The following is a 24,330-nucleotide window of genomic DNA, read 5'->3' on the forward strand; positions in this document are numbered from 1 at the left end:
ATTTCGAAGTGACTCAGAACTCAGTAATCAGGCAAGAGAGCAACCACCGCGACCGTAATCGGCTGCACATGGACACTGCGTCACCTCCCAAGGTCCCGAAAGAGCCTACAGATAATTCAGCAGAGAATGTGTGAAGAACCATGAGACGCCAATCACAAGATCTGGCGACAAAGCCTCCCAAGGAAACAGACGCACCACGCAACTTCTAATCTGCATGCAGCAATCCTTCGTCTCTCGAGTCTTTTCACCCTTCCCTTCTCCTTCTCTCCTCAGTGCATGTCGCCTTCCCCCTCTGCGTGTATGTACACGCCGCCCACAGGAGGGCGTGGAGGGACTTCATTTCTCTGATCGACTCTCGAATGCTTTCGTTTCTGCCGCGCTTGCACTGCGGGTCTGTCTCCGACTCAGCCACTGAGCTCGCGGTTTCGCGCCCTTCCTCCGCCTTCTGTAAATTCGTTTGCGCGTCGAGTCTGCTCTCTCTCTCCAAGGCTGCGCATCCCAGCCGAAAGAGCGCAAACATCGCCTCAGCGTCAATGCTTGCCGAGACGCTTCCTTGATATCTTTTGTCACTCTTTGTTTCTTCTTCGCGTATGTCCATCGCGCTCCTCCCGTGATTTGAAAGCGACAAAGATCCAGCGGAGGAACTCGAAACTGCATATGCTTCGGATTTCTTCTCCGCTCTCTCCTCTCTCAGGGATGCAGAACACAACTCAGCAGGAGTGCGAGAAACTGTGCAGGAAGCCGGAGAAGAAAACGAATGTGCAGAAGCGACCGAGGGAAAGAAAACAGGGTGAGCCGTGTGGGGTGGATTCGATTCTTTCTCAAGTCGTTTCGCGGAAGACTTCGCTGTGAAATGCTCAAAACAAATCTGAAAAAACGTCTCTGCATCCGCCGCGCGCATGGCAAGAACCAACAACTCTGATCCCTCACCGCGTTCTACAGGTTCGCCCTGTTCTGCTCTTTCCTTGCATGCCTTCGCTGTGTCTCTGTCCATCAGGTCTGATTCTCTTCTCTCCTCGCTATCTGTTGCTTGTCTGAGTACTTCTTTGGCGCCTCCTTCTGCATGTTCGCTCCGTTTCTCTCCACGGTCTTCGGCCATCTCCCTCCTCGTTTCCTGAGCGCCTCTGTCGGACGACAGGAACGCCGTAGCCTCAGGGGGGTCATGCACGGCGCCAGAGTCCTGCCAGACCGCCTGCGTCGAGAGTCCTACGAGAGCAGAAAACTTGGAAGCCGACCTCTTCGTGAGCATCACTTCGACCAATTCGACGCCTTCCACTCGTTCACCTTCGCCTCGCGTCTCTCCCTTTCTCTCGGCCTTCCGGCTACTCCGCCTGCTTCCATCTTCCTCTCTTCCTGCGCCTCCACCCGGCGCGCGCGCCCCCCCTGCATGCATCCGCGCGTCGGGGAAGAGAACAGCAGCGAGGGGAGAAGAGCGACGAGAGGGAAGCGCGGGCGAGAGATCTGAATGGGCAGCAAACGATTCGACAGCCAAGGGCGCCTGCTGGCACAGACGCGAAGGAAAGGCAACGTAGACGACCTCGCGCTCGTGGAACGTAACTTCAGTCATGTTCGCGCTGTCTGGGAAGGCGCAGGCGATCGTCCAGGCCAGCTGAGGAGACACTGCGCAAAGGACCGCTTCGTCTCGCACTGCGGCCGTGAAGTCGTCTGTGAGGTCTGCCTTCGACGCCGCGCGCTTCTCGACGTTGAGAAACCAGCAGGGAAACATCGAGGACTTGCCACCAGCGGGCGGCGGAGACGCGCAGGAGGCGACATCGGAAGAAGAAGAAGCAGCCGACGAGGAAGGAGACGATGCGCGAACATGAGGAGAAGACGAAGCGTAGGGAGGAGGTATAGGCGACAATGGAGAGGGCAAAGATCCGAGAACAGATGTCTCGTTGACACAATACCCCAACAGAGGAACGGAGAGAAGAACAACATGTCTGAAACTTCTCCCCTGAGTCTCGTCCTCTGCATGGGCAGACATGCTCACATCCCGGCGCGTGGAAGAGGCCTGTCGAGAAGAATCCGTGAGGGAAGACACCAACCGCTGAGCAACCGAATGTAACGGAGAGGACAGAGCGTCCGCAGGAGCAGAGCCTGTGGAGACTATGGCACTCTTCTTCATGAGGCTGTCAGGGCAGACGGTTGTGTCTCCTGAAACATCACGGCGTTGATCTCTCTGCCCGCTCCACGATTCGTTTCGAGATGACTGAGAGACCGGCGCTTCCTGCGGAGGCGGTCGCGCGGCCCAGGCATTCGCGTGAGAGCTCTGGGGACTCGCGTCTCGGCTTCCATGGAGCCTTCCACTGGGCGTGGAGTCTGGACGCAGGCATGTCGATGAAGGAGACACTGAGGGAGAAAAGAAAGCGACAGAAGCGGAAGAAGAAACAGAGGAAGGACAGCCAGGTGGAGACGCCGCTCCAGCAGAAGACGGCGAATCAAGAGCCTTTGTTGAAGTTGCTTCTTCACGCTGAGGACTCGGAGACGAAGCCAGGCAAGATTGCGTCTCGGGTGCCTCTTGCACCGACTCTGCCAGGTCTCGCCCCGGACTCGGCGCTCCTGCACTCGCTTGGACGGGGAGTTCCAGAGTTCGTTCAGCTTTCTGCACATCTCCGAAGGACTCTGAGTTCTCTCGAGGTCTTCCACTGCAGGCCGTCGTCGGTTCTTCGCGGATCTGGCTGGCAACAGAGCCACTGCTCTTCGGGGGAGAGGGCGGCGCCTCCTCGCGCTCTGCGTCGTCCTCATCGCCGACGCCGTGGGCGAGAGCCTGTTGGCGCGCCAAGGCCTCGAGGCTCTCCAGCGACGTATGCAGAGAGATTTTGAAGGAAGCCGCGAGGTACTCCCAACAGGGCCTCTCGTTCTCAGTCGAAATCGAAACGCAGAAGCCGTTCCCTCCGAAACGCCCTGCGCGCCCGCTCCGATGAAGAAATGTTTGCGAGTCCTGAAACAGAAGGCAACGGGGCACGGCGATGATCGGACGAAAACAGAGACGACGAGGCTGGCAAGACGAACGGCCATCTGGGGAGAGTGAGAAGAAGAAGCGAGGGAAGTGCAGAGACAGTTGCGCAGACGCCGAGAGAAAGGAAGGATGAAAGGTGCAACAAGAGAGAAGTTGAAAAAACTGAAGACAGAGAAGAGACAGAAGAAGAGAAGCAAACGAAAGGCAGGAGACGAGAAGCGAAGAAAAAAAAGACACCCCGAAGCAGACGAGAGGCAGACCAGACGCAGACGAAGGAGAAAAGCCTGCGAATAAGCGAGGAAGCAGAAAATCTTTCACCAATCACAGTTTGTCAGAGGGTCTGCTGGAAACGTCTTCCAGAGTCTGAACGGCTCGCCTCTGCAGCTCGGCTACGCAGGCAAGACAAAATGTGAGACCAGGAGGCTCGCATGTCCGTGCTGGCGTTAGTAAACCGCTGTGAGGAAGAATGCAGAAACGCTCGCGTTCCAGCTCACAGATGAAAGCGTTGATATCCTCAAATGAAGGCGGGGTACACTTTATCTGGACGCATGGACTCACATGCCCTTGTGTCTGTGTGTATATGTGTATATGTGCATATCATGAATATCGGTACTTGGAAAGACACTCGGTCCACGTTGTAAAGCATCTGGAGCTTTGAGCGCGAGAGCTTCCCGAAGTTCTCTGCTGTCGTAGACAGCCGTTTGTCTAAGGAGAATAGATAAGCCTCGTCAACCATAGTCTGCTCTTCAACTCCCTTGTCGATCGTCCTTCTCTATGTCGTTTTTTTCTCTCCGCGTCTCGGCGCGCAGGATCTCACCATCGGCAGGTCCACATTGACCGTCAAGTCAACGCCCGCCGCGTCGATGCCGCGACTGATCTGAGAAAAAACAAAACAAAAAAAGGCGCACCCACAGTGGTTAGGCGCCTTTGGCTGCGCACCGAGGTGACATGAAAAAGCGGCGTCTCTCCGCGGGAAGGAAGCATGCACTGTCACACATGCATCAAAACTGGCAAACAATCCTTGAGACAAATATAAACATACACCGATATGTATGGATGGATGTATGCACATATGTACAGACTACCAGCATATACAAATATACATATATATATATATATATAGGTGTGAATGTATAGATGTACTAAGTATATACAGATTTCACCTGATTGGATCCATTTAGGTGCAGATGTCGGATTTCCTTCGTATGCGTTGTGTCGCTGTTTGTCTGTTTTTTCCTACGTCGCCTCTCGCCAGTGATCGGTGGCAACTCTTGTTTGCTGTTTTGTCTGTGCCGGCACCAAAGTAGCGATTTGCGCAGACTGCCCCGCGTTCTGAGATGCAGGCGCGGGATTGTTTTCAAACGACTTGAACGTAGGCTTTGAATGCGCACCCAACGACGGGACAACTCCTCTCAGAGTTCCGCTGGGTCTCGTCGCTCGCTGTGAAAGCCGCATGCAAGCTTTTCTCACCACATCGGAGCAGACGAGAACGCGACAGCCGACGCGTTTGAGCGACAGCAGAGCTCGAACGCGATCTTCTTGTCTCAGCCGAGCGCTACGCGACAAGAAAAGAAAGACCAGCAAAGAGAGACGATGGTCACAACGCCTTTGAGACTTCGAGACGCCGAGGGTGGGTGAGAAACGACATTCTGGAACGCATTGAGTCGCGAATCCCATATTATGCGTCGTACGATAACAACGAATGGCACAAACGCCTCCAGGACATTTCGCCTGACGCCCAAGGCGATTTGACCAAGAACCGTAGCATCACTGCCATCGCTTGTTTCACTCCCTCGACATCCTCCCGTAACCTCCCAAGTCAGTCGCCTGGTATCAAATCTGCATCAGTTCATACCCGACGTCATCTCATACTTCGTCGGCATCTCCACCATATCGGTCACATACATCAAAGATATGCATCTGTATATATATATATATATATGCATTGATTCGGAGCTACAGATTTGACTCTATGAGCAGATGGGTCGATCTATCAAAACGCGTAGATCTGTCGATATCTGTAGGTGACGAAAGTGCGTTCCTATCACTGCTTTCGTCTCTCACCAGTGTTGTCCAGAATTACATTCCTTTCCGTGTCTGTGCATCCATTTCTGTCTATCTGCATCTTCCTTCATATGTATGGGAACGCGTCCTTTTTACTCGTCTCCTGATCGGATCACCTGCGTTCTGAATGCTCCTTTCGCCTCGTCGCCTACCTCGTGTAGAGCGCAGCCACCCCGAGCTGGTTGAGGCAGTTGGCGACCTGCGCGCCTCTGCATGCAAAAGAGAACGAAAAAAGCAGGACTCTTTTTCAGCCAACGAAACGAGGAGTGACAGGACGGCAGAACTCCAAAGGAACATGTGCAAGGCGGAGATATCGAGGCGCGAAAAGAAAGGAGAACGAAGCTGAACAGGCCTCCGATAGAGACAGAGAAGGAGACAAGTGGAGAGATGAAAGGAGAGATGAAAGGCGACATGCAAAGCGATGTCTTGTCAACGTGAAGAGAAGAACGTCTTCGACATGCTGGTCAAGGGAGACGACAGCGACGCCAGACAAAGAAAGTGACGTTTTCATGGCTCCTGATTTAAGCGTCAGAGACGGAGTCGAAGCGCGTCAACGCATAATGGTTCTTTGGTGTCAACGGCCTCGTCCCGTTTACAAAAGCAATCTTGTATTTTTCATTCATGAAGCCTGTCGTCAGCTCGCCTTCACTGTGACCGTCTCGGCTCTAAGCGGCACAGTCCGTTTGCGAAACGCGGCGAGTTTCCCTCACTCAACGGTGCTTTCCCCCATCGTTTCTCCGGAGCCAGGAACTCGTTGGAAGACCGCGCAACGCTGCGGCAACCGCGTCAACCACCGAGTCTGACAGCGGGTGAGTCCGCGACAAAGCCAGGGATAACGAATCAAGAAAACGCGTCCAGAGGAAAGCAAGAAGACACCGATAAACAACGGGGAATGCACCTTACGAATCGAAGCTGTTACAAAAGACAACTGCCTGCCGGAAAGGCAGAGTCGTTAAGACGCGCAAGAGGACTTGAACTTTCGCGCCGAGTTCGCGCAGGACCGTCGGTTGGTCGGGGACGACCAGGAGCGCGTAGTGGAGGCCTGCACAGACGAAAGGCAATCGAAAGGGAAGCCGGAAGGCAACGCGAATCAGCAGCGAAGCAACGGCGCGCAGGCTCGAGCAGAGTCGAAAACGCGCCGGTCGGAACGGCAGAAAGGCCAGCTGCCGCTTTCAGGGAGAGACAGAAAAGCGCGCTTGCAAGCACAACCGGGAACGAAAGGACCTCAGCAGCGACAAGGAACAGAACAACGAAACACAAACACATGATGGAAGACTGCGCCGCGCAGCGAAACGAGAGAAACAACAGACACACACGAACCCCCCTCAAGGCACGAGTCCGACTCTCAGAATGAACTTCCAGAAACGAGCAACAGTGCTTTCCTACGCAACCCAGAGACGTCCACAAGACACTGCATACATATCTATCTACATCTACATATATATATATATATATATATATATGTATGTATATAGATATATATATGTATGTGTTTATTTGCATGTAAATATGTGTATACAGAGAAAAGCAACCGTCAGAAGAAAAAGAAGTTCTTTTGCCCCCGTCGTGCCACTGCCCTGCTGGACCTGAGTTTTCACATGCATGCAATTGAGAAGCTGGAAGGCGCCATCTAAGGAGCGAAACAAATCACAGACACCAGCGACTGCTTTGGCCTCACCGACGAGAAGCGGAGAAGGCACCCGCGGCTTTGCGAGACCGCCTGAGAGGTGAAGAGAGGAACGTTTCGACTCTGTCTGCGCGGCGGAAGAGAAAGCAGACGATGCCGAGGGACTCCGCCCTGGAGACCGTCGGCCATTCGCTTCATGGCAGAAATTGTTTGGCTCTCTCCCGCTGCTTGTGGTTGTGTTAGCTGCCTTCGTCTTTTCTCCAACCTCGTCTCTGCTCTCCGAGGCCGCTGTTGTCTCCACGAGCAGCGAAGCATGTCCCTCTGTCTCGTCTGTCCCCGTTTGTCGTTTCTGATCACCACCGACGAAGACGCTGTTCTTTGACTTGCACCCGTTTGTCAGCGAACGCTCTGTCTCTCCGGCGTTGTCCGATTTCTTTGCTCCGCTCTCTTCCTGCCCTCGCCACTCGCCGCCATCGCCTCCCTCTACGACGAGCTGACGCTTTTGTTCTTCTTTCATCTTCTCTCTGATCTCTGCATGCCCGCGACTTTCAGCGTCGCGCCTCTTCTCCTCTTCCAAACGATCCGCTCCTCTGCCTGCATCCCGTTCCTCCGTTGCCATCCCCCTTCCGACCCCCACAGCCCACCGTCTCTCGCCTTCTTCCCTGTCTCTTCTGCTGTCTCCTTCTCCTTCGCGTTCTCCCGGAGCCGCGTCCTCTGCTTCGTTTTCTGCGTCTGCTTCGCTGGAATCCCCGGAGCGCCTTTTCTCTGCGAGAGCCGCGGCGATGGCCTGCGCCGCCTCTGCTGCTGTGCGGCTTCGTGTGCCTCCAAGAGGCGCCGCGGCGCTCTTTGGCTCGTGAACAATCCGCGAGGAACAGAGAAGAATCTTCTGGAACACCCTAGGCTCGCACAAGCAGTCTTGAGCATCTGTTGTTTCGTTTGCATCGGCTGGCTTAGTCCCGTCCTCAGTCGGCGTCTGCGTCTCCCTTTCAACTGCGTTCGCCTCGCGTTTCCTACTTGAGCTCTCAGTTCGAACCTCAGGTGCGTCCTCACCTTCCTGGTCAGCCTCGCTCTCGTCGTCCGTCGCTCGCGCCTCCTGCTGTGCACCCGATCCTGAGATTTCCATGACGCCCTCCCGTTCTCCGTCGTTTTCAGAAGGGAGTCCTCTCTCCACTTCGCTCTTCGCTTCCACCGAGAGGAACGCAACCTCTGCCTCAGTTCGCCGCTCAGCTCTCACTCCTTCTTCTCCCTCCACGCAGCCGCCTCCCCTCGAACCTGCAAGAAATCCCTCCACAACTGCCCTCGCGTTCTCTCCGCGCCGGCGCGCCTCTGCGTGAGCTGCTACGAAGGCGAGGGCGCGCTGCCTTTGACTCTCGCTGCTCGACTTGGCAAGTCTCTCCCGCTGCGCCGCGATGCTGCGCGCATCCAGCGACTCCACCAAGTCTTCAAGAAACGACAAGAGAGGCGAGGGAAACGTCGCTGAGAACGCCAGCAGCTGCGTCCGTCGAACCAGCAGCGACGTCAACAGGGACCTGCAGAACGCATGCAATCGAAGCGACGCAGCGCGGCGCCTCCAGGCAGGCTCGCGGAAACCCCAGACGGAACACGCAGATGAACAAAACGCGCCGGACGCGCCGGACGCGCCAGACAGAGAGCGAAGCGCGAGGAGAGGAAGAAGTGTGACAGGAGATGGGCGACTTCCAAGACACAGAAAAGAGGCGAACCGAGAGCCGAGTCAGACCGTAAACAGAGAGAACATACACTTGTGAGAAAGCAAAGTGAGAGACGGTGCAAGAGAGACACACAGACGACACCGCGCAGAGACGCCGAGAAGCAGGCACGCAGAACAGAAACCTGGACGCGAGAACAAGAGAGGTTGACAACTCTATCATGCCGTGAGGAAGCGAGTCGCCGTCGCTCTGATCGTCGACGCGAGCCTACGCGCAACTCCCGCCCTGCCTTTTGTGACGACGACCGAGTGGTGGACGATGGTCCCCTTTCCACTGCACTGGCATCTGCTCTTTGAACCTCCACGGTTTCCCTGGACGGAGACCTCCTCACCCATGCAACGCGCATGCGCAAGCGTTCCAGCCATCCGACTGGGGGCAGTGATTCCCCGTCCGTTCTTGGCATCGCTGTGCTCTGTTTGCATGTCGGGTCACGGCTCCGGCCTTCGTGCACTCCCCGCGGTCTCAAATCAACTGGTTATTTCGCCTTCACTCACCGGATTTGAGGACGAAAGAAGTGATCCAAAAGAAGGTCTGCCTCATCAAGGACGAACATGCGCATCTGGCGCTTGAGCCGCGCAGCAGCAGACAATCGTCGACAAGTCCTGCAGAATCTGGTTTCCTCGTTTCGTTTCTTCTTCGCTTTCTTTCCTTCCTCTCGAGAGCCAGATATCTCCGTCTCTTCGGGCGCTGCCGTCTTCGCTCTTTCGTCTGGAGGACTTGACGGCTCGTCTTCGGTCTTCTCTGTCGCCATCGCTTCGCGTCTGCTCTCTTGGCTGTTTTCTGCGAATCTCAGGTCTTGACTCTTCTCACTCTCTCTCCACGATTCAACTGGACTCTCCTCGACGCTCGAATCTCTTTGGATCTCTGCTCCTCTCTCTTCTCCGCCTCCACTCTGCTCCTTGTCTCCTCCTGTCTCTTCGTCTGGTGCTCCATCCCGCCTTTCTCCGGCGTCTTCTGCGGCGGTTTTTGCGGCGTCTTCGCCGCGCTCTTCTCCGTCCTCTGCGCCCCGCGGGGGTTCGCTCGGAGGCGGCCTTCGTGCAGTGCTGCAGGTGCATGGCCAGCCAGCGAGAACTTTCTGCGTTCCTTTGTTTCGCAACAGACTCAGCAGGCGTCCTGAACGAACACAGTCCAGCGAAAGAAATAAGCGGGCTAGCGGAAGAGACCCTGCAGCGACGAACGACCAGCTGTCGCTAGGCGCCGTCCGACGAGCGAGAGAGAACCAGCGGAGTCCCAAACACAGACGAAGAGGTCCCAGGAGTGAACGGGCATGACAGAGCGCTGACGAAGGACGCAAAAAAACCAGCGACCGCTACAACTGACGGAGACAGCGAAGAGAGTTGACGCTTCCTCCCTGACGCAAAAGGCGTCTCGCTTGCGGCACCACGCAGGAGTGAGCGCGAATCGTCCCCAATGTCGTTCGCCTTCTCGCGTCAGTCCTGACGGCGAGCGACGGAGGCTCCTCGCTGCGCGGGTTCAGAACGGAAAAAAGTCGCGAGTCCACGAGAGCAACGCAAGGAAGCGGAGGTCTGGTCCACCTCTCGAGGGCACCCGCCAACCTGGCGCTGTGAGGGAACGCGACGACGGAGAACTCCGAAATGCAGCTCGCGTTTTCGCGAATACGCACCTGGTGTCGTGACGAGGACATGCGGCTTCACCCGGAGTTGCTGCTGACAGACGCTGAGAGGCCGCCCCCCGAACAGGCAGGCGACGCGGACGATCTGAGCGAAAGTCGAGACAAGAGGCGAAACGGAAACTCCAGACAGTTCGAAGACATGCGCAGACAGCAAACACAGTCAGACGCGACAGAACCACGGAGATCCCAAGAGTCGTCGACGCCAGCAACGGAGAAGGTTTGAATCGAGGACGCCGGAAAAAAAACAGACGAGAGACCGAGACTCGACGCAAATGCACAAGGCGCTGCCGAATCCCTGGAAGGAGAGACGGACATGGACAGACCAAAGACAGAACGAAACAAGAAACCTTTGGAATGGGTCAGAGAGAAACAGAGAAAGAGAAAGAGAGAGAAAGGGAGAGAAAGGGAGAGAAAGAGAGAGAAAGAAGCGACCAAGCGAACAAACGAGGGATGCACACAAAGGGCCAGGTCAGGCAGCGGCGCAGTCACGAAACAGAGGGAAGAAAGGAGACAAATGCGGTAGCGCCTGCTACAAAATGTTCCTGTTTTCACAGGCAGCGAGACGCCGCGAGAAACAAACAGGAAGTTGACGCAGACGCTACGCAGACTCCCAAAACAGAAGAGGAAAATGCAAAACGAAGGCCGCGCTCGCCGAGCACACAGGACCGCCCTTCGTGAAGAAGGCAAGAGGGGAACAGGCAGACGGGTCTCTCTCAACTTGGCTGGCCCTGTGGCGTTCAAACCGTTTCTCTCGGCGTTTCAACGACATCGCGCTTTCTCAGGCGTCACCGAAACCATCGACAGGGTGAGTCGTTTTTAAACTCGAGACGCCGCCCCCCCCCAAAAGTGTAGTCAGGACACTGCGACAACTTCTAGATGTCTCTCGCTGTCGACGCCGGCGCCTGAAAGCCTTTCTCGTCCAGGGGAAGGATTCCCCGCTTGGCCGCGCGACGCGCGCGTGCAAGGCTCATGCGGCAAAAAAATGCGGCAAAAAGAAAAACAAAGAGCTCTGCAGAGCGCAAGAGGCTTGAGAAAAAAGAACCGCGAACTTGAAAGAGACACCCGAGCATGCGCAACATGCACAGAAAGGAAAAGCGCGAGCAGTTCGAGTTCTCACCGGCCGGAGACACCAAGCGAGGCGTCCCATCTCGTTGGCAATTTGGACCGCGAGCTCTCGTGTGGGTGTGACAACAAGTCCAAATCCAACAGCTGCGTTCCGCGTTCTGCTTCCAGCGTCTGCGCATGCAGAGCCGGGAGAGCGGGGGGAAGCTCCAGGGACGCCTCCAGAAGGAAACTCCGGAGAAGATGGCGCCGCAGCAGAGGGAGGAGAAGACGATGAGTGACGGATGCGAGGCGACGAAACCTCGCTCTCCAACGCGACATCACGCTTGCATTTTTCGACTTCCTCGACGACCCGCTGAAGAAGCCCCAGGCAGAAGGCAACGGTCTTTCCAGTTCCAGACTTGGCCTGCACGATCAAGTCTGCCAAGGCGCATGCAGAGAAACAGAGACGATGTCGAGTTGTCCTGTGCATTCGAGACGACGAAGGCGAAGGCCTGGAACCTTCGAGCCTGGACGACAGACTGGCATCTCTCTCTCGTTTCGACAGACCCAACCTGCTTGCCCCCCAACATTCATGCAGCGGAACACATAGTTTTCTCTATCTATTTAGTATTCTTTCCATCTATCACTTGATCGAAAGATATATATATATATATATATACATATATACGTATATATGTTTAAATATATATAAGAAATATGTGCACTGAAACGACATCGGCAGACACAGACATATATATATATATATATATATATATATATATATTTATATATATGTACAATACATAGGTACCTGCTGCTATAGCCTGTAAACGCATTTGATTTTATATTTGTGCAGTTGCGTTTTTGCGGGAGAAGCAAAAGTAGCCTGTTTTGATTCTCCTTTGGAGGAGTAGACAGCTTGAGCTTCGCACGGCGTGTGGGCGAGAGAACATTTCGAGCTCTGAAGAGTCTCTTCCCCCTTCGTTTTTTCGTTTTCGGTCTCCCCTTCGAAAGCGGCGCAACGTCCACTGGACTTCTGTCTTTGGTCCGCGTTTCGGTCGTCCTCGCAAGACTTTGCGTTCGTTTCTTTCACTCTCGACTCACCGCGACCCTCGAGCGCTGGAGGAATCGCCGCGCACTGGACTGGGGCAGGAACGTGGAGTTTCATTCTGGCGAGGCTCTTGAGCAGATCTGCATGCAAGTTGAAATCCGAAAACAGCAGTGTGCTCGGAGACTCTTCTGGGCTCTCGGTTTGGCTTTCCTGTGCTCTTTCCCCTTCATCTTCTCGTCCTTTTCTCGCGCGCTCTCGCTGGCCTCGTCCCTCGCCGGGCGTCTGCGGCGTTCTGGCTCCGAGAGCCTCTCCTGCACTCAGCTCTGTCCTCGACTGCTGTACGTCGACAGATCTCTGCGCAGGAAGATGCGGAGGCGTTGCTCGCTGTGCGACTCGATCTGAGAGAAGAAGAGGCAGCTGGAAGCGCGTCTGGCCCGCCGACTCTCCATCGGCAGTCTCCGGGGAAAGCCTCGCGCGGTGCCCAGCGTCTGGAAGAACGAGGTCGAGGAGCGAGACGCCAGACTCATCTTCCTCTTCAGGCGGCTGGTCCTCGGCTTCGGATGGCAGCGGCTGGACTGCGTCTCCGGCGGAGGAACTGGCTTCGCCGACAGAAGAAGCTTCGTCCGATTGACCGTTGATCCGAGGGAATCCCCTGCCGTCTATGCGCGGAGCCAGGCGCACCACACATCGCCTCGTCTCCTCTACGGCGGCAGGCGAAGAGACGCCCGCCGCTTCTTCGCCTTCCATGGTTGGTCCAGAGGGGATGCTGGGAGCGCCGAATCGAGACGAACGGGTCTTCTTCCTCTCGCGCCCTCTCCCTGTCGCGTTCTTCGTCTCGACGGCAGGCCAGCAGTAAGAAGAAAGCGAAGAGAGAGAGGAGAGAGGAGAGAGAAGAGAGAGGGGAGAGGAGAGAGAGGAGAGACGAAAGGTTTCGCCTCTCCCGATTTGAAGAAGGATGAGACGGCACTCCGAGGTTGAGAACGAACAGAAGAAGAGAGCAGCAGAAACGGAGGAGACAGTGAGGACTGAGGTCGAAAGAAGAGAAGGGAAGGCCGAGAGAAGTCTTAGAAGGAGAGTCGGAAAACGGCAGAGGCAGACGGAGAGAAGAAGAGAAAAGCGAGAGAAGGAGAGGAAAGGAAGACTCGACTCAGTGTGTCAAGAAGCGTTCGACAGTTTCGGTGTAGTCTGAGAGAGGAAGGAAAACGACGCTCTGCTTTTCTCCAGCGCCAGACAAGACAAGATTCAACGAGGACCGTATTGAAAGAGAGACGAACGCGAATTCGTGGAGCATTTGCTCTTTCTTTCTTTCTCTGAGCCGGCGTCAAAGCGTCGAAACAGCGAGAAAAGAAGCTGCGCGCATGCAAGCGCTCTCCCGGCACCCGCCCGCGCTCTTTGTCTGTCGAGCTTTCAGGTCGCCGTCAGACGCAGCGCAAATGAATTTTGGAATTGTTCTTCCGTCTTTCGCAACAGAGGTGTGTGGCGGGGGTCGGCAACTCTGATGTCTGTCGAGGATTTCTCAGTTTCTGGAAGGCAGGCGCTCTTTCTGTCTCCTTCTCCTCCGACAGCCTGCCGCAAGGCTCTCCTCGCGCCTTCGCTGCGTTGCTTCCCCTTTTCCGCATTTGCTGTTCGCCCAACTTGTTCACGGCGAGTTTCCGCGACTTCTGTCCTGCCTCAGAGGACAGAAGCAGACGGAGGCGGCCTGACCTCTCCAGCGCGAGAAGAACGGTGGAAAAAAGGAAGAGGAGCAAGAAGAAGAGAGCGGAGATATGTTTGCCCTGTCCACAGCTTCCTTCGTATAGAGAACAGCAAAGTTTTCTGCCGCATGCGTCCACTTCGCTGCATCGGCTTTCTTCGGAGTTCTCTCTTTGCTGTCAGCGCTGCACCTGCCGTGGTTCCTCGCTTCTCACAGTCTCAAGCAGCGGGATGTTTCGCTCAAAAATCCTCGCAGGTCCCCAGTCCTTCATTTTGCGTCCTCTTCGCGTGGCCAGAGTATCTTCCTCTCCGTACGCGTCTCATTTTCCCTCGCACCCTCCCCTCTTCCCTCCGCCTCCCTGCGCCTCGTGTATCTGCCCTAGGCGCGAGCCGAGAAGACAGACGAGAAGAAGAGGAAGAGAGGAGAAACCAGGAGAAGAAGGAAGCAGAGAGAAGCAGAAATTTCGCCTGTACGAGAGGAAATGATGGAAGGCATGATGCACTGCCGGTCTCCCGTTGGGGAACATGAGTCCTCGCAGCTCTCACAGACTGGAGACACTGCAACTCGCCGCGACTCGTTCTCTTCTCCGAGCGTCAGCGTTCCTCGGTATCCCTTTCTTCTTCCTTCACAAGACATTCCCGAGGCGAACGTCTCCTTGCTTCCCTCGGAGTCTCTGACGACTCCTGCAACTCCGTCTTCGCCTACAGGATACCCTTCAGTGTCTTCGTCTCTCTTGCCCTCTTCTGCGCCTTCACCCTCGAAACGTTCTTCGTTTTTAGACTGTTCGCCTTCTGTACAGACACCGACGGAGTCGACAGGCCATTCTTCGTCTCTCTCGCTCTCTTCAGAGTCGCCTTCTTCGGTCTCCTTGTCACTGACAGCGGCGCGCGCATCCCCAGAAGCCTCGCCTTGGCAGGACTCGCACGAGAAAGACGGATTTGATCCAACTGCCTCCTGCAACTTATTTTCTCCCCTCTTTCCCCCCGGGTGTCCGTACACCCCAATCGCGCTCCTCGGCACCGGCGCTGTCGCCAGAGTTTTCCAGTGTCTGGACCAACGACGGAATCCCCCTACCTTCGTCGCCGTCAAACTCGTAAGTCACATACATACCCCTATATATTATAATTTTGATCGTCATTCATACTTGCTTGGGTGCATTTCGCACGAACATGTGTGACCGTGTGTCTGTAGTTTAAATCGATTTATATACATATATACAGATATATATATATATATAGATATATATATAGATATACATATATGCATATACATATATGTTTGCGGGTATTTCGTTTCTGCATATGTCAGCGTGTATCTGCATCGATGTATGTATATATCTGTGCACATGTATATTTGCATGCGTGCTTGCTGCGTAGCTCTTCACATATCTATATATATAGATATATATATATATGTATATATATAGATATAATGATTTATTAGCGTTTTTTTGGTGTGTCTCTGTCTACGTGTGTACATCCCTATGTATGTCTGTGTTTATATATATATATATATATATATACAACTGTGTACATAAGCGACGTTGGAGGCAGGGTTGGGTGCAGGGTGCCACCACGTTGGTTTTCCTGTGGCGGTTCCTCCGCCTGCTAAGAGCACCGGCGGTTGATCCAGACCAGAGAGTTGGAACCTTTTTTTTATTTTCAGATTCGGAAGCAAATTTTAAAGAGAAATCCCGTTCTCCGTCAGCAAGTGATCAACGAAAAAGAGGCTTTGCGCCGTCTCAGCGTTCCGCGCCTTCGCAGGGTCGGCGACGGTGCTGTCCCTTTCTCTCGCTCTGCGTCTTTGTCTCTGCCTTCCTCTCCTCCCCCTGCGTCTTCTTCGTCCGCTTCGTCAGAGCCGTCGCGCGGCGCGACAGAAGAGGCGCGAGCGCCAGAGTCTCCGCCGAGCGCCGAGGCCGCCAGAGAAGGTCCGCGAGGTGGAGAGGCGGATGGCGACGCGGAGCGAGGCTTGCCCGCCCGGCGGTTCTGTCCGTTTATCCCGCGACTGTTGCATGCGTTTCAGGACGCGCAGCGGCTGTTTCTCGTGATGGATCTCTCAGGTTTTTCGAACCTCCAGGAGATTCTTCGCCGGGTCAGTCCGGCGCATGCAGACTCCGAGTCTTCGCCGTCGTGTCTCATTCAGCTCAGCGAACTGGCGGCGCAAACTTGGACGGCCGAGCTGGTCGCTGCCCTCGAATGGCTGCGCGAACGCGGCGTCGTCCACAGAGACCTCAAACCGCAGAACCTCGTGATCTCTCCTGAGGGGCACTTGTGCGTGGTGGACTTTGGCGCCGCGCTGCTTCTTCCTGCGGAAGATCAGACGCTGCAGGAGAGCCGCGAACTCCCCGAGAAGAAGCGCGAAACGAACTCCCGCGTGGGCTCGGGAGGTACTCTCTCGCCTTCGTCACTCTCTTCTGTCGGTCCTGACGCGCTGATGACGAGCGCCGATGGCGCGTCTCCTCCCCTCCTCCCCTCACCGCATCGCTCTGCCGCTGGACTCTCTGCTTCCCACTGCTCTCTACCTGCCTCTGCTTCTCGCTCTTCTTCTGTCCCTGCTCCTTCCCGAGGAGTCTCCGCTTCTTCCCCAGTTCAGTCTTCTTCGCCTTCTGCTCCTCCTTCCTCTCCAGGTCCTCCGTCTTCTCCCTCGCCTTTGCCTCCTTTCCCTCCCACTGCGTTCCTCTCTTCTTCTCCCTCTTCTTCTTCTCACGCTCCTTCCTCGCCTTCGCCTTCTTGTCTTGCTGCCTCCAACGCCTCTCCTGCAGCTGGCGGCTCTCGCTCGACACAGTCTCCCCTGTCTTCCTCGTCTTCGCTGGGTGTCTCCTCTGAACTCCTCAACGGGGCTGAAGGCTTCATGCTCGCTCTTCAGGAACGGCAGACGCACGCGCTAAACGTCCGCGAAAAAGAGACGACGCCAGAAAAGGGAGAAGGCGAAACGGAGAGGAAGCAACGGCCGGCAAGTCTCGCAGAAGCTGCAAACCCACAGGCGCAGAGAGGCGCCTCCACTGTGATCTCAGACTGCGCTGGAACCTGCCTCTACTCGGCACCCGAATGCTTTGTCCAGAGTGTCGCACCTGGCGGCCGAGCAGAGATAAGAGAGTCTCACACCAGCAACCATTTTCAAGAGAAAACGCTTGACAGCAAGATTCCAGAGGACTCGCGAGACGGCAAAGAGAGTCGCGGACTTGGGCTGCAAAGCGCCGCCTCTCCTTCTACCGAAAAACCTACGTTTACAACAGACCGGCTTCCAGCTGCCCATGTCACTCCTGGCTCTTCTTGTGCGTCTCTCCTTGCTTCTCAGTCTTCTTTTCTATCTCGCCCTCCTTCTTCTTTCTCTGCTTCTTCTTTCTCAACTTCTTCCCCCTCTTCCTCTTTCCCCTCTTCCTCTTCCCCCTCGGCTTCTTCCCCCTCGGCTTCTTCCCCCTCTTCCTCTTCTTCCCAGCTCTCATCATCGTCTTCTGCGTCTTCCTCCTGGGCGCCTTCGATTCATTATGCGCTGGACTTGTGGTCTCTGGGATGCATCGCCTACGAGATGTTGTGTGGGCGCCCTGCGTTTGAGGCGCAGGTCCCCCAGGAGACAGTGGAGAAGATTTTGCGCGGCGCCGTCGAGTTTCCTTCCTCCCTTTCCGCGGAGGCCAGAGACTTCATTTCGCGCTTGCTCGTTGTCGAGCCCACGGAGCGACTTGGTTTTCGGGATTTCAGCGAACTGAAGTTCCACCCATTCCTCGCTTCTCTCGGAGAAGACTTTTGGCGACTGCCGTCAGTCCCCCTTGTGCGTCTCTACGAGCGCAAACGCGTACGCACCCTCAGAGGCGCAGAGAAGGCGAACAGTCGAGAGGCGAAGCGAGAACCAGAGTCCGAGAGCGCGCGAGAAGCAGATGCGCTGCGGGAAGCGACTGCTTCGAACGCAGGGCAGAGTTCAAACGGAGACGCATCACGAGACAGCGACTGTTTCTTCCGGCACTCTGGGGATGAAGAGAAAGAAGCCAGCGGTGCGAAGGTGCCGGACGAAGGTCCGAGTGAGGGCGATGCCTCATCCCAGCTTTCGCTTGTTTTCTCTCAAAAGAAAGAAATGTCCACTTCTCGATCTCGGTCAGGCTTCTCCTCCGCTTCGGTGGCTCCCGTGCCGCCGCTTGAGGCGCTGGGAGAGAACGGACAACGCCTAGGCGATCTCCCCCCGCATGTTTCTTTCTCAGAGCTGCAAGAAAGTGAGGACGACATACGCTTCGGGCAACTAGCTGCGCAGTCGAGCGGACGGTGCTCCGAGTTCCTCCCTTCCATTCCAACTTTGTACAACGCAGACGAGGAAGGAAACGGAGACATAGAGGCGTCTCTCGAACTCACGCCGTTCCTCGGATTCGGAGCCTCTTCTCTCAGACGCGCGGCTGCAGGCCAGGCGCCGGCTGCTGCGCCCCTGCCTGTTCCCTGCCTCGCGCATGCAGCCGTTCTCGCTTCTCCACGATCCGAGGAGACTCACGCGGAGAGCGGCAGGCGAGACGTTGAATGCGCAAGGTCACCTCCCACTGCCTGGCGACACACAGGAAGGCACATGCAGTTCTTTCCAGAAGAGAGCATCGTGCGAGACAGCAACCGACAGGAAGGCAGAAGCGGCAAAGGAAGGCGAGAAGCAAATGGAGGACCCAGAGGCAAAAGAGAAAGAAAAGAAGAAGAAGAAGAAGCAAGAGGAAGGAGAGCGTCAGAAGAGCGAAGAAGGAGAACAACAACGAGGAACGAAGGAAGAGAAGAAGAAGAAACAAGAGGAAGGAGAGCGTCAGAAGAGCGAAGAAGGAGAACAACAACGAGGAACGAAGGAAGAGAAGAAGAAGAAACAAGAGGAAGGAGAGCGTCAGAAGAGCGAAGAAGGAGAACAACAACGAGGAACGAAGGAAGAGAAGAAGAAGAAACAAGAGGAAGGAGAGCGTCAGAAGAGCGAAGAAGGAGAACAACAACGAGGAACGAAGGAAGAGAAGAAGAAGAAACAAGAGGAAGGAGAGCGTCAGAAGAGCGAAGAAGGAGAACAACAACGAGGAACGAAGGAAGAGAAGAAGAAGAAACAAGAGGAAGGAGAGCGTCAGAAGAGCGAAGAAGGAGAACAACAGCGAGGAACGAAGGAAGAGGAGAAGAAGAAGCAAGAGGAGTTGTTCGTAAAGGTAGAAGAGGAAGCCCCAGTGTAGACCGCAGGGTCAGACAGGTCAGCGACGAAGGAGAAGATTTCGTCGGTGGGGATATCGGGAAGGAGACAGCAAGAGAGACGCGAACGAGGCGGCGAAGCAACGAAAACATTGAAAACCGCATGCATGCAGCGCGGAGCGAGAGTAGAGGAAAGGGAGAGAAGGAGGCTGGAAGCCGGACCGGCAGCAGAGACCGAGCGTCACAGTCGTGGACAGCTGAGGAAGACCGCAGACTGAGCCTCGCTAGGAAGAAATACGAAGGAGACAGATGGCGACGCAGTGAGGAAGACCTTGGTATCGTTCAGAGACTCGAAGACAGGTCTCGGGAAGACAACGTAGGCGCCTCCTCTCTCAGTGACCCTGCCCTCGGTCTTGTCGCCGATCTATACCCGTTGGGCGTCCTCAGGGCATTCCTTGATGAGCGAGAAACGGCTGTCTTGTGGGGACCCCTCACGCGCATGCAAGGTAAAAATAATGGGAAGAAAAGAATAGGTGCTTGTGGTGACGATTCCACTGTTTGGTCCCCTTCTTTTCTCCACGAAAATATATATATGTATATATGTATATGTACATGCATGGGTATGTGTATATTCTGTACATTCACGTATCTACATGCAGGATATGATATAGACATATATGTGCGCAAATGCGCCTTCTAAATGCATGCATTATGCACATATGTATCTACGTGTATATATATATATATATGTATATATATGTGAAACCTTATCTCTGTAAATGTAGTATCCGGACCAGTGCATTTACAAATGACTGACTTGGCGTATGTGTCGACCATCTGTCAGTGTAAATAATGTGTATTTATTCATCTTTCTATACGGCGTATCCAAGCATATTGCTTTACGTATGCTTCACTGTAGATTCATGCAACATCTGTGCATTTAAATCTACAGACTGTACAAGGTAAATGGGGCATTCTTCTGTTCACACTGGACTGCATGCGTTGAGGCGTAGATAGACATCTGTTTTCATGAAGCATGTGGGCGTTCGTCTTTCTCCACTCTGTTCCCGATCTCTCTTAGTGTTGCAAGCTGTCTCTGGACCTGTTTAAAGACCTGAGGCGGGTCTCTTTCTAAGAAATTAATCCCCGTTCTTCGAGTCTTGATCTCCTTGTGTCTTCGCAGAGGCAACAGCTCCGTTTAATCGCTTTTGCGCGATTCACATGCGACGAAGAGGATACCGCTTGTATGGCAACAGTCGGGCAGCTCTCGAACCGGAGCCCTGTCTCGCCGTCTTGACAGACAAGCCTCGGCTTCTTCTCTTTGATCCTTTCAAGCTCAGACTGAGGGTATGTCTCCACTCTCCAGCTCCAACTTCTCCAAAGCGTGCAGTGTTACATTTGTATACATATATATATATATATACATATATATATGTATATATATATATGTACATTTGTGGTTTCGTGTGCTGGCATCACACGTACGCATATGCCTGTCGTAACTACGAACTGGCAACTCAGTGTGAGAAGGTTTTTGTGTGGATCCGTGGATCCGGAAGTTTTGGGGAGGTAAATAGATAGAGACGCATGTATGCATATTATTGGATTTGTTGATTGCTTTATCTCTGTTGATATGGACGAAGCTTTTTGTGGGCAATTGGTTTCTTTTGGAGTTCGTTTGAGTCAGGCACCCGTATGTTTTTGTGCGTCTCGTTCTCAGAAAAGTATTTTGTTGAGTGGCGATGGCCTGGCTGTCTCTGCCGAAGGAGGAGATGTTCTGTTTTATCAATCTTCTCGGTACTCCTTGCTCTTCATGGACGATCGGGGACAAGCCGAAGTCTGGGCAGAAATTATGAGTCGACTCATCCTTTTGGTGAGAGTTCCCTGTGTTTTTCGATTGGTCGGGCGCCGGAGAAACGCCTTCGGCCTCCTCACCCGCGGATTCCTGAACGAGCTTGCGAAAAGGCTGGTGGATTGACCTGATCGGTAGCTGCTCGCATATGATGAGGGTCAACATTCAGCAGGCATTCGCGTTTGCCGGGCAACGGTTTCCAACGCAGGAAGCGACGACGGGGAGATCTGGAAGGGCAAGAGAGTTGAAGGGAACGGGGCAAAGAAGCAGCACGATTTCAGGAGTTGGCGCGCAGCTTGCGGGCAGCGTGTATCTCCATTCTGTCTCCTTTTGATAGTCCAGACAGACGAGCGGAAACACGCAAAAACGTTTCCAGTACACACTTGTCCGCGATTCTTTTGAACGGGGAAACAGTCGAACTATATATGGAGCTCGACGGACATCTGCCTGCCGTTTTCGACGTCGAGGACTTGGATTCACTCTGAGAGGGGTGCGAAAAGGGAGATTTGTCTGAGGACGCGTTGAGTCTGTGTGTTGCTGTCGACTCTGCTGGAGTTGGTTCTCGGCCAGAATTTGTTCTCTCTGTTCTCCTTTCTTTGCAGCGAGGCCGATGTCCGTCGGAAATGCCTCACATCCGGCAGTTCTTTTCTTGGTGTCCCCACTGTTTCTCTCGACCGTCGAGACCAAGGCGAGGGGCGTCTTCTGTCGCATCTTTCGGCCGCGAGGAAAGCGAGGCAGTGATACCTCCCAGGGAACGTGCAGAGGCTTCAACAGAAGGACGGGAGCGCTTCACTGGGGTAGAAAACCGGCATTTCGAGGAGGCAGCAGTGGGGATGGGAGCGAAGAGGGAGGGCCAGCGACGGCTGTCTCCGCTGTCTCTTTCAGCACAACGTAGCGACTCTCAGAAAGAGAGAGAAGAACAGCAACGTGTAGCCGAGGAGCGCGACAGATGGCCGGGCTACACTGATGCGTCGGAAACGCAGGAAGACGAGGAAGGAAGAGACCAGGAGAATCCTTGGCCTCAGTTATCTCACAGACACCTCAGCAGCGACACCCAAGAAGCTCGAGAGCGCAGGGCCTGCTGGCTCCTCAAGCGCCGCTGTTCGTCCATCGAAAGATCGACAACGGCTTGGGGAGACGAAGAGCAAATCGCCGAAGAGTGGGAACCTTTTTCTGATGACGGAAAGAGGGAAAGTGGCTTTGAAGAAGAGTCTGAAAACGGGAAAAGACGGCCGGAAGTCAAGAATGGAACGCAGATGTTTTGGGGAGATTCTGAGGCGAGCCCGAAACCCTCTTCGTTTTCTCAGTTTCTGCTTGGCCGGGCCAAAAAGGTCGGAAACGTCGCCGCAGGAGCTGTCCGTGCCTTCCACAGGAAGTGGCGGAGCGACAGTGATTCCGAGTTTCGCGCGAGGTAAACGGTCTGTGTTTTGAGGCCGGGTTGAACCTAAGCGACAAACGCATGCAGCGTCTCTTCTTTCCCCAGAACCAGCGCTGCGTTTTGCCTGCGACTTCCACGCTCACGCATGTTAGACTGAGAAGCAGGAACCGAGGACGGGATCGCACCGGATAGGGACAGAACCGCGTGTCTGTCAGGAGGGGAGGGTACACAGGAACGACGAGTACGCGAGAGGTTGCCTTGTGGCTGGACCTGTTTACTTTTGGATCCGGGGAGAGACCGGATCTGGAGCGACGTCAGCCGTCCAGAGGGTTTGCCGGCGAGTTCTGCTTCTGCTGTCTGGGATCAGAGGGATCGACTTTGTTACGCCCAAACGAAGGCGTAATCTGTGCAGGACTGGTGCGGCGTGTCTCCGTTCCTTCTCCCCGTCTCTGTGTGCGAGCTTTTGGTTCGCTGAAAACGCCAAGGTCTAGCCTCAAGCCAGGGTGACCGTCTAAGGGAAGTGGTGTGTGTCCTCGCGGATCATGTTCAGTTGCCCCTCCCGCAAAAAAACAAATCGTCTGAGACTCAGATTTAGTGAGGTCGTGTGGTAGCAAAAGACCGCGCTCGTATGCGCACAAATTGAATACGGAACCGGGAACATGCCGAACGGTACAACCTCCTGTTTCGGTTCGATACGAAACGCCTAAATGCATGTGACATGTAACCGTTGTCACATGCACCGTGCTTGTTCAGGCAGCGAAGCTTTGAAATGAGTTTGCTGCCCGTCCAACAGAGCCTCGATTTGCCTCAGAGAGTCCGCAGTCACACCTTGGGGCATCCTTGCCGTCGTTTGCTTTTTTTCCGTGTGTTTGGTCTCCACACGGGGCCGTGAGGTACGACACACGAAAGCGTGAAATCCCTGGAAAGTACAGAAGTCCAAGTTTCCGCAAGCGGGGTACGGCAGACTGTCACGAATCCGTACAGATATTCAACAACGATGTCATCTTCGAACGCGTTTTCAAAAGCCACTACTACAAATAACAATTCCGTTGTAGATGTGCCGCCACACTTAGCAGCTTTTCGCTACAGTTAAAAACGAAACAGGAGATAGTAACTGGAGATCTGTAGTACGTTCGAGTTGATGAAACGAGCATACCAGTTACTCCTCACGAGTGTCGTGTGGTTGGCAAGTGTGTTCTGCTGCAGCCTCAGATTCTGACAGCAGTTATGAAATTGACAGAGGAACTGGGATACAGATGGGCTTTCACAATAGCGGGGACTCTCAAAATGTCACGGTCTACGCCGGCCTACATGTCGTTGTTCTCTTCAGATAAACGAAGCCAATCGGGAATGAACCAGAAATTCACAAGCCAATTCGCACAAAAACACAGTCCTGTCAACACTTGTTCACTGGTGGACAAAAACGGCCATGGAAAACCTGCCTTCACACATCGAATGCACCCCAGACACGTGAACCCTTGTGCGCGGCATAGCCTGCACCTGCATTTTGTGTAACTCGCAAGAAAGAAAAAGTGAAACATACCGCGTAGCGGGCGCCGGTATTCGAGTGCCCTCTCCAACTGGGAGGTCTCCATTCAACGCTTGGCCCAAAATCGGAATTTGTAGCAGGCAAAAGCCGCCTAACACCCGCGCCCACGGATGAATGAGCACCGGTATCGACGCAAGGTGAAACGACAAATTTTGGTTCATACGCCCATATACTTATTTTAGAATGTAGTTTTTGTGGACGCTGGCTATGCCTAGAACATAGCTGCTGCGGAATGACCTTTATCGACCTACAGGCAGTCTAGAATCTGAATCGATAAAATGGATCACAAAGAATGGAGTCCATCATTGGAGGTAGTGCCAGTCCTTTAAATCTCTTTTCCTTGTATATGGGCGTGTGTGCCTACAACTCTACGGAACGGACTTGTGTATTTTAGTTTACGTGAGTCGGCGATTACATATCTGCGGCTCTACTTCAGCCTCAAGGGTGCAGGGTTGTTTGGCGTAGTTGGGAACAGGTGGGGGCACATTGTTTCTCTTGGGCAGATGCTTTCGCACCGTGACCTGGTTCCTTCCCTCATTCGTTGACTGTGTTTGCCTCGAGGAATAAAGAAAGAATGTCAAGTTGTTTTCCTGGAGGGTAGTTACGTTAGGTAGCGTTGTAGGTCAC

General features: G+C 54.3%; 2 protein-coding genes across 2 annotated transcripts; one reads left to right on the forward strand and one right to left on the reverse strand.

Annotated features, from left to right (window-relative positions):
* Nucleotides 1–244: 244 nt before the first annotated feature.
* On the reverse strand, nt 245–12,852 carry TGME49_256900 (DEAD/DEAH box helicase domain-containing protein; the record flags this gene model as incomplete). The annotated part of the gene is made up of 10 exons (XM_002364896.2): nt 245–2,941; nt 3,777–3,836; nt 4,430–4,514; nt 5,176–5,232; nt 5,927–6,065; nt 6,702–8,179; nt 8,872–9,490; nt 10,002–10,095; nt 11,128–11,492; nt 12,159–12,852. The coding sequence occupies 10 exons, from the start codon at nt 12,850–12,852 to the stop codon at nt 245–247; spliced, it is 6,288 nt and encodes a 2,095-aa protein (XP_002364937.2).
* A 1,427-nt stretch (nt 12,853–14,279) lies between these two features.
* On the forward strand, nt 14,280–22,191 carry TGME49_256880 (protein kinase domain-containing protein; the record flags this gene model as incomplete). The annotated part of the gene is made up of 5 exons (XM_018781123.1): nt 14,280–14,891; nt 15,464–19,430; nt 20,108–20,271; nt 20,645–20,797; nt 21,379–22,191. 5 exons carry the CDS (start codon nt 14,280–14,282, stop codon nt 22,189–22,191), a joined length of 5,709 nt encoding a protein of 1,902 aa, XP_018636958.1.
* Between the last annotated feature and the right edge of the window lie 2,139 nt (nt 22,192–24,330).

Source organism: Toxoplasma gondii, chromosome VIIb, assembly GCF_000006565.2.
Source record: "Toxoplasma gondii ME49 chromosome VIIb, whole genome shotgun sequence".
NCBI lineage: Eukaryota > Apicomplexa > Conoidasida > Eucoccidiorida > Sarcocystidae > Toxoplasma > Toxoplasma gondii.